The sequence below is a fragment of the Rhipicephalus microplus genome, chromosome 2 (assembly GCF_043290135.1).
Source record: "Rhipicephalus microplus isolate Deutch F79 chromosome 2, USDA_Rmic, whole genome shotgun sequence".
Lineage (NCBI taxonomy): Eukaryota > Metazoa > Arthropoda > Arachnida > Ixodida > Ixodidae > Rhipicephalus > Rhipicephalus microplus.
This window is the reverse complement of record NC_134701.1, coordinates 31,475,780-31,485,875: the sequence shown is the minus strand read 5'-3', so window position 1 is coordinate 31,485,875 and position 10,096 is coordinate 31,475,780. Positions and strand designations below refer to the sequence as shown.

The 10,096-nt window shown below is 46.3% G+C and overlaps 1 protein-coding gene across 2 annotated transcripts; it reads right to left on the bottom strand.

Annotated features, from left to right (window-relative positions):
• Positions 1–737: 737 nt before the first annotated feature.
• On the bottom strand, positions 738–9,669 carry LOC119169153 (putative nuclease HARBI1). 2 transcript variants are annotated; one of them, XM_075886359.1, is made up of 5 exons: positions 9,155–9,669; positions 4,544–5,233; positions 3,798–3,933; positions 3,328–3,738; positions 738–2,015 (listed from the first exon to the last, which is right to left on the bottom strand). In XM_075886359.1, the coding sequence occupies exons 2-4, from the start codon at positions 5,147–5,149 to the stop codon at positions 3,344–3,346; spliced, it is 1,137 nt and encodes a 378-aa protein (XP_075742474.1). In that variant the 5' UTR covers positions 5,150–5,233; positions 9,155–9,669; the 3' UTR covers positions 738–2,015; positions 3,328–3,343. The 2 variants fall into 2 exon arrangements, with proteins under 2 accessions (XP_075742474.1, XP_037276152.2); XM_037420255.2 differs by having other exon boundaries at positions 4,544–9,669.
• Positions 9,670–10,096: the final 427 nt, after the last annotated feature.

Genomic DNA, 10,096 nt, shown 5'->3' with positions numbered 1-10,096 from the left:
GCTAAATTTAGCGGGACGGTTAGTGGTGGCGCTAGGTACAACTTTGTTTCAAGCAGTTACTGTTTTCAAAACTCCACTACTAAACGGCGCAACTTTCGAAGTCGTTGGCTCGGTCGAGCGCAGTCATGGCGGAGGGCAACGGCACCGCTAGCCACCAGCAGCAGCGGCTCATCCGCGTTTCCGAGGGTCAGCGCGCGCTGGTGCTCGCCTTTATGAGCGAACATCCGCAGCTCGCGGCGAAAGCCATTGAGCTGCAGCATGGCGTCACGGTCGCCGACTGGCGGCGGCTGTGGCAAGAGCTCAGCGACGCGCTGAACCTTGAAGGCCCTGCGCAGAAAAACGTGGATGAGTGGCAGGCTTGGTGGCGCAGGCAGGTGCACGAGGCCCGCCGTGACGCCGCCGCCATCAAGGAGGCACAAACGTGAGTAACCGTCGAATGTGCGGGCGATTTGTTCTTTGACATTGGTGTATATTTCCAGGGGCACTGGAGGGGGTCGTCTGCCAGGCTTCCGTGGCCGCTTGCTGCAATTAACCGGGTTGGCACGCTTCGGTGGCGTCTTCGCTTCCCTCGAATATCAACAGGTAAGCACTCTGCCGCCGCAGTATCACAGGTTCCTGAGCGGTGCCATGAGAGAGTTTGCCCATTTTGTAAGGAGTGCTTTTAGGGGAACCTTGTTGAACAGTAAGATAGTGCAGGAAAAAGAATTCAAAAGCAGGTAGGTTTGTCAACTGAAATCTCACTTTGCAGCCCTTGCAGTAAAAGGCGTATTTATTTATCAAACAGACACGAAATGCCTGCGGGCAAGTGCATGCACTAAAATGGTAATACGTGATATCAATGACCACTGAATAGCTGCAGAACATTTCCGCAGATGTTTAGTACGTAAGGTTGTAAAATAGCCAGAGTAACGAATACCCCTTTTTCTGAAAGATTATGCCCACGACACTTTCCAGCAGGCGGATGTTCCCGCTCCTGCAGTGGAGGTCGAGGTGGAAGTCTCTGAAGCGGCTGCAGGTGACAGTGACACAGTGACACGTAAGCATCTGAGAACTTAGTGTTTTATTGATTATAGGACGTATGTGCCCCCAGTTCGTGAACTTCTTTACTCCACAGAAGGCCCCCCCAAGTTACCTTGAAAGCGGCCCCACTGCACCAAAACACTTTGATTGATCATCAAAGTGTTTTGAGAAAATAACCTCTCGTATGTTATTCGAATTGCCCAATTATCCACAACATGGTCATAGACTTAAAGCCTACCACAGCATGCGGTGACGAAAATGCTGCATGTTTTCAGTGTCTCAGCCTCCTGTGCGGCCTCGCCGTCGACAGAGGCCACGGCACACCGACACCTTGTTGCGGGTGTCTTCTCAGTGCGACCAGAGCCTCGAGCTGACTGAGAAGTTGCTTGATGTTAGTAGACCGTTTGTTTAAATTTTACGTAAAGGGTGTGAACATTTTTGATGCTCTTGTTATGATGACTGAAACCAACTTGGGCTGTAAATAAGAAACATGCATTGTATTGAGGGCACGGTATCTGACATCTGCAATGATAAACTGCCGGGCAAAAGGTTGGGTAGCCCTGAAAAGGGCTGTTTGATGGTAAGAGATGCATTTGAGGAGATGAATAAAGAGTAGTTCCAGCAATTGTTTGTTGATCCAAACGAAGAGGGCATAGCTTGTACACGAAGCTTCACACTTTCAAAGGATGCCACCAGGCCAATGAATTTTCAACTGAGGGGAAATTGTTGTTCACGTTGCAATTCTCCGCAGCAGCAGCTTCGAGCCACGAGATGGTCGAGAGTTCTTCAGCAGCTCATGCAAACATTTCCACCATGATGATTCATTGCAGGCGGTGCGGGGGATCAAAAGGTCAGCCTTCCACATAACATCTCTAGCGCGGCGTATGGCAGCAGCACAGGAGGGGGCGGCCGCAGCACAGGAGCGGCCGGCAGCAGCACAGGAGAGCATCCTGCAGGTGGTCCAATCCTTGGAGCGGGCCATGGCTGAGGGCCCTCTGCGGGAAAAAGCCAGATAGTTATTAAGTTTTACATCATGTTTTTAATGTATCATGCATTATTGGTTTATTAGTTTTTATATGTTTATGTGTTGCAGTCAACATACTATTTCATACGTTGTTTTTTTACATTTAATACATAGAACTAGCTTTAAGTTAGCATTTACTTTGTACAAGGAGTGCAGCATTTTTTTCTTCTTATGTCTTTCATCTATTTTGATGTTCGATATATGCGTTTCTCAATTTATGTTCGACCTACTCGTGAGGCAGCGTCTCCCCCCTCCCCCCACCATCTTAAAGGTGTCTAGTCATCCACACAAAGACCAAGAGCGTATAGTTGACATTTTTTGTGAATGTTTTTGTGAACTGTGATATTTGTGTTGCCTCACTGTTTTCTAGCTCACTGCGCTTTTTATGCAGCATTACCACATAGTGTTGGACTGTGATATCTTTTAGCCTCACACTGTTTCGCAGCTCGCTGCATTCTTTATGAAGCATGTTTACCTGCCGAAAATTGCTTACACTGTGATATTGTCATTTCAGCGCAATGAGGCTAAGGTACAACTACAACCAAGTCTTTTTTGAGATCACTAATGAAAAGGGTCATCATCACAGCAACATGCCAGTGACTGTTTTCATTGTAAATTACTCATTGCAGGAATTAATTTTGAACGTGGTAAGCTATGAGAGCAGCGAGATTGCTGAGCCAAATATTCATGCCGTATGTCATCAAAACAACCCACATGTTATTTGCTGCTTTGATTTACGTATTTTGTAGCATTGCAGTATAACTGTAGTCGGGAATTCAAATCAAATGAAATATTATATAAATATTTATACAATGTTGAGGACAATGAACAAAAATCCGGCACGGCATTGTGCTCGGCAAGCCTAGCGTGTACAATTGAATGCTTGCAGTCAATGACTATGAGAAGTGACGGACATACGTATCATGCGTTCTTGCAACATGTTTCTAATGTAACTGCAATTTTTATGCGTTTTCGTGAAAGAAGTTGTGTGATGTTGCTGCATTGTTCCCACAATCTTTTGATGGCAACAGTCAGCACAGGGTGCCCCTCATATGTGCTTGCTCCAATCTAGTCTGTTGTGACTATGATCACTGATATAGAAAAGGGTGTTTCGGTTGCCTATTCCATGTGACATTTAAAGAAAATGCAACATTTTCCCATTGCCTCCACGAATCATGTTGAAGCACGAGTAAGTACTTTGTGTTGTGGCAAACACGGCCCTGTCTTGCCTGGGTGCACTGGAATTAGTATGAATAAATTATGTGTGTGATATGACAGCTTACCGCGTTCCTGTGCACTTCAAAAAAGGCCCACGACAGCGCTGCGCTGCTGCTGTCCTCTGAGCAGCACGTTGTGGGGTGTGAGCACATGGCTCTCTCCTGGCTCCCCATCGTCATCCTCAGCTGGTGGCATGTCCCCAACATACTCATCCAAGGTCCAGTCCCCCGCGTCCAATGCAATGTTGTGGAGAGCAGCGCAGGCATAAATAATTCGCCCTGCTCGATCGGGGTTGTAGAGCATCGTTCGAAAGTGCTGCAAGCAGCGGAACTTGCTCTTCAACACTTCGATACATCTTTCCACAACATTGCGCATGGATGCGTGCTCCTTGTTGAATCGGCCTTCGGAGGTGTTGCCGGGGTGACTGCCAGGGACTGGAACGAGGAGCCATGGCTCGAGGGGATACCCTGCGTCTCCTGCAATAGAAAAATGGCGGCTGAGTGCTCTACCCCAGTTAGTTCACATTAATACTTACCAAGCAGATATTCCCCAGGCTGCAGCTGTGCAGCTAGGCGTGAACGCAAAGGGTTGTGTTCCCAAACCCAGCAGTCGTGGCACGAACCTGGGAATCGTGAGTCCACGACAAGGATGCGCAGCCGCGTGTTGCACACCTGCAATGAGTGATACAAAATAGTACTGCATCTATGCTCCAAACAAACCCCTTCTTTCTACACATAAGCCGGAAACAATGCATACTAGTACAGTCATTGGTACAGGAAGTTTCACCTAGAGGGGAACACAGGGACATGGTGTAGCAACTGAGGACGGAAGGGGGCAATGACCATTCCCCTGTACACACGGCTACGACTTCCACTGAATGCTCGATAAATGAAAACCTACGCCATGCTATTGGGAAAGAACACTCGTACATACCACAGCTAGCCCATGCAATTGTGGTTATAAGTACTTTTGTGTTTGAAATACTTCCCTATCGTGTGTATAATTCTGCTACGACTACAGCCCATATTCTGATTACCTTCAAAATGCTCAACTTCATTGCGCATGCATGCCAGAACGAAGACACAAAATACGACAACTGGCTCACTTACACTAACACTTGCCACTTATGATAACCGAGGCCATGCGAGCCACCAACTAGCACGCACCCATTTCTCCGCATGTTCTCCCTTATTCTTTGAATTGGTACTTTTCCCAGCTCCGACGTCAAAACTGAACAGCTACTCCGATGGGCGAGTAAGAAAGGATCCGAATGGTACTTACGATCATGACGTTCAGGGCATAATAGCCTTTTCTGGACATGAAACTCGCCGTGTCGGCCAGGCTGTATCCCTCTGGCTTGCGAATGGCGACCAACGTGCCGTCGACACACGCCAGCACGCCTGGGATGCAACCACGTCGTGCAAACTCCGCCTTCGCCTCATCCTTGGCAACTGTGGTCAGTGGGAAGTCCACCACCCTTTTTCTAGCAGCCACGGTAATGATCGCCTCCGTCACCTCGTGGATGGTGTTGCTCACCGCCGGCTGAGACATGCCGATGTGTTCCTCGCGACCAATGCTCAGCTGGAAGCTACCGGTGGCGAAAAATCGCAGCGTGCACAACACTTTTCTCTCTGTGGAAAGGCCACTGGCTCGCTGGCATTCGATGATAGGGTCAAGTTCGTCGCACAAGCTACGCACTGTTCGTTTGGACAGACGAAAACATTGCCGGAACTCCTCTTCGCTGAACTCTTCAAATGCATCTTTTACCTCGCGTCGTCGCCTCTGCTCGGTTGAAGCTACCGCACAGGCAAGGCGAAGTACCATGTCAGTGGGAAACGCCATGTTGTCTAAGTGCCCCGGTGCCGAAAAGACGCGCATTTTTTCCATTTCAATCCAATTCAGGCCACCTTGCAGCCATTTCAATCCATCCGGTTGCTTTAGGACGGTCTCTTCGACCGTTCCTTTGCCTTTCTGCGAAAACCGGAGAAAAAGAGTCACGTGACACCCCAATCCACGTCACTCATAACGTCACAGCATTCGTCACAGCTTGTATGGGCCAATCGCCTGTGACTCAATGAAAGAGACCTCATGAAAGAAACATGCAGGAATGTTATGTATTCCTGTGCTTATCTGATGTTTTTGTGTTGCGCTTCCCTGCTCTCATGCAGATCATTTGCTGTCAGCAACGCATTCTTAACAATGCTATTTAAAACTAGGGGAGATATCGCACTGATAAAGAATACACATACAGAGAACAGCAAACAGGCTGTTCCGTGCATGCGCTTTCTGTATCAGCGTGACATCTTTAATATGAAGCACCACCTAGCCCCCGATCTTGCCTGTTTAGCATTGACAACTGCTTTAGACCTAATTTCGGTGCACTATTTCAGGCCACTTGATACCAGCAGCTCCACAGAAAAGGGTGGCCCAGCTTGAAATTGAACTTCAGGCGACGCGACCGAAGCTTCAACTTGCTCAGAGGCAGCGTTTCCAGGCGCTAACTGCAAATAAGCGCCTTGTCGCAGGACTAAACAAATACTTGAATGAAGACCAAGGTAAATGTCTGAAGATGGCAACAATGCAGGGGACTCGATGGACTAAGAAGACTGTTATAAGGGCATTGAAAATGAGACTTTCCTGTGGAGCACGTGGCTATGACTCAGTCAGGGAGCTTGGACAACCTCTGCCAACAGAACGCACCCTACATCGTCACTTGGAAGGGTACAAGTTCACACCAGGTTTGCTGGAGGACATCATGGCGTCTCTCGCACTAAAGGTAAGTGCACAGACAGGTGCCCATGACCCTTGACCTGTCTTGTTACCATAGCACCGCTCTTTGCATCACCTAACTAAATCCTTCCACTCCATAGGTTAGCTTCATGTCACCAGAGGAGCGGCACGCCACTTTAATGCTCGATGAGATGCAGCTTGCACCAGGCTTAGTGTACAATCCATCCTCGGGAACAGTGCTTGGAGCCCCAACTATACCTCTTGCAGACGGAACACTGCCACCCGACTGTTTGGCCACTCATGGGCTGGTATTTATGCTCGGTGGGATAACAACCCACTGGAAGCAAACAGTTGCTTACCATTTGACTGGAAATTCATTCCATGCCAAAACAGTTAAGGATATGATCTTTGTCATCATAAAAACATATGAGGCAATTTCCCTGAAAGTAGATGTTGTGGTGACAGACATGGGAGGGGGGAACCAAGCCGTCTGGAAACTGTTCGGTATAATTGTAGGCAAGCACAGCAAGCCTAAAACCTCGTGTCCCCACCCATGTGATGCATCTAGGCAACTTTTTTTCATGGCTGACGTTCCTCATCTCCTTAAGAACCTGAGGAGCCACTTAACTAAGGGCCAGAAGATATACTTGCATTTGCTAGGAAATGAAATATCCATCGAGCTTATAAAGAAGCTTGTCGAGATAGACAGCAATGCAGAGCTAAAGCTAGCACCCCACCTGAAGCCTTCTTCAATTGACCCCAGCCATTATGATAAAATGAAGGTGGGGCCAGCATTCAGCCTTATCAACAGCGACACTGCTGCTGCAGTACGCTTGCTTGTAGATAATAGAACATTAGATGAACCAGCCTTGAGAACTGCATGGTTTCTTGAGATAATGTTTCGATGGTTCAGACTCATGACTTCCAGAACAACAAAACTGGCTTTGAGCCATTTTGATGATGTTGAGTATGAAAAGGCCCTTCAGTTTCTGGAAGAAACCATTGCACTTTTTGAAAAAGTATGTATTGGGGATGAAAAAAAGCCACCTGGAAATCAGTGCAGACTGGCGTTATCGTAGCGACAACATCAGTGTTGCTACTGCAGGCACTGTTTCTTGAAAAGTACAATAAGTTTCTGCTCCTGAGCAGGTTCGGCCAAGATGCCCTAGAGAATCTTTTCTCTACACTAAGGTGTAAGAACCCTGTGCCTCGTGTACTTGAATTCAAGTTTTTGCTTCGAGCTGCTATGATGGCCCAGTTTTTGAGGCCAAGTAAGGATGGCAATTACACTGAAGAAGACTGCTTTCTCTTGACTGGCATGGCCGATGACAACAAACCAAATGAAAGCAAAATGTATGTTGTTCGTCCGTCTGACCTCCTTGATATTCAAGACTTAGAACATGAATCCTTGTCGTACCTTGCTCGTTATGTTGTTGCACAAGTCAAGAAGGCAAACTCCTGTCAAGCCTGTGTTGAAGCGATCACAAGCTCAGCCGAGGGAAACAAGCTCACAATGCTGAAGTGCTACAACAAAGAGAAGCCGGCATCGACAGTCCCATCACCAGCTGTCTTGCAGTTAATAGAGGCTGCTGAAAATTATGTGCACTTAAATGAAGATGCATTGATTGCAAACAGAGTTTCTGCATCTAAACTTCAGAGTACATGCATTGATTGCAAACAGAGTTTCTGCATCTAAACTTCAGAGTACCATTCAAAGTTCCCTGTACTTGGGCAATTGCTTCCCTACATGCCACTGCATATCGGACAAATTTTTTGCCACATTTTTAAGAACTAGAATCTCAATTCTCGTGAAAAAAAAAACATCTCCTTATGACAAAAATGCAAAGTTCACAGAAGTGTGGTAGCCGAAGCATTGGAATGCATGTTGCTGCAGGTAGCATTAGGTAGTACTGGTAGAAAAGTTTGTGTAAAATGTATGATGTCTCTTGTACTACTGTAAGTGTGGCTGTTCTTTGTTTTTGCATTTTAATAGTTATTTAAGCTACCCTTACTGTTCAGTGTCAGCTTCATGTCAAGTCCTTTTGTTCACTTGGAAGCACATCCCAAGCGTATTTCGTGCATTGAATGTGTAATTAAATATACTAGTAAGTACCTGCGTTACTCTGTACTTTGCATTGTGGGTGGCATGTGCCGTAGCTTTTGTCTGCAAGCATAACCTTACGTAGTTGTACAACTTAGTGTCATTATATTTTTGTGCTGCATGTGTATATGGATGGATGGATGAAAAACTTTGTTCAGCTCCTGCAAGACGGCATGTGTATATGTCAAGCCGTTATGGTAAATAAGTGGTAGTTGCTGTTACTGTACTGCTCGTGTAGTGATAATTGTGTGGTATTATGAAACTTTGTTTGGGTTTGTGTATCATTCAGGCTTTCGTTTTAAACAAATAATACTCTTGTTCCTACATTATGATCTGTTCTATATTTCATAGTGTTCTGTATGCAATGTCTATTTCTTGTATTGTGTTATTCCCATTGTATTGCTGATCCTGCCTAAAGTATGGCATTAGGACTGGCTGTATGTTCTAAAATAAATAAAGAAATACCACATAGCCATTGCTACTGGCCATCACTGTATTTCCTGAATTGTGTTGTTCCCACTGTATCGCTGACCCTTACCTAGAGTATGGCATTTGGACTAACTGTATGTTCTTGAATAAATAAATAAATACCATATAGCCACTGGCCACTGTATATTTCCTATATGTATCGCTCACCACAGCCTAAAGTATGGCATTCTGACAGGCAGTATCTTCTTAAATAAATAAATAAATAAATAAATACCCCATATCCACAGCTACTGGCCACCAAATAATAAAACTATATCAAAGTACATTATTGCCTACTCTGTTACTCTTAGGTTGCCCAAACACTCGGATACTAAACGAAATGTCTCGGTAAGCAGCAATGCTATTTCAATCATGAAAAGCACCAGGCTGCGAACTAACGTAGGAAAAACATCAGAAGCGATATAAAATCGCCAGCAAAATAAAGTGCAACAATAACTAGGCCTATTCGCGGGCGTTTCACATAGGGATCTTTAATTCTTGAGAAGCTTGTGCGCTTCAGAGAGGCACAAAGGCAAATCGAAAAAGCATAAACACACTATTAAATATCTACGCGGTGATTCAAGGTTACGTACCGACGTTGCTCATATCAGGAATACAACCGCATTCACACACGCGCACACAAGAAGCCTTGTCGAAGAAATTTAACTACACCATGGTGTTCCGCACGGTTAGGTCACGTTTGCAACACGAACAAAATCGACGATCAGCGATGACACGCCGCTTTGGAATGTCGTGACGCTTGCGTTGACTCGTAGCACAGAATAGCAAAAGACACTCGAATGGTCGGGCAATCGCCGCACGTAGTGAGAAGAAGACTGTTAGCGCAAGCGTTTCCACCAAATTTTAGTTTCCACACACGTGCGCAGGATGTTTACTTTGAGCGAGGATCGCGTTTCAGCAACGCCATGTCGAAATTTTTTCGCTCCGGATGGCTGTCAGATGCATTGTTCGACCGAAGTGACCGCTATCTGTACACAGCACACTTACGAGCAAGAAAGGCGGAGAGCAATCGGATTAAGCGCACGCAGTCGCCAAGGTACGGCCAATACAGCGACCAAGGCAGGCGCCATGGGCAGCCGCGAGTAAACTAGAGGCTAGAGGTGTGCGCCGACTGGTCGGCGCGCTGCCGCCGACGACGTTTTTCATCGGTGCAATCGGCGCGCCATTTATGCACCAGTACCGAATTTTCACAGATTTGTCTTTTTCTTTTTCATCTTGATTTATAGCTTCGTTTCACACTTACGTAGCCAGTAAAAAACAGGCTTCTTAGTTATCTTCATCCAGCTTCAGAGACCGAGAGTACCACTATGAACAGCGGCACAAGTTCGGCGGCCGCTGCATGAATTGACATATTGGACAAATTGACAAAAAAATAAATATAATATTGTGTAGTTCTTCACCCAACGCGCTGCATTTGTGCTGCACTGCTACCACTTCATTTCTTCTGTGTATACGCCCTGTTTCGGGCACGATCATAGGCTGCCATCTTGGACTGATAATGATGCCGTTTTACA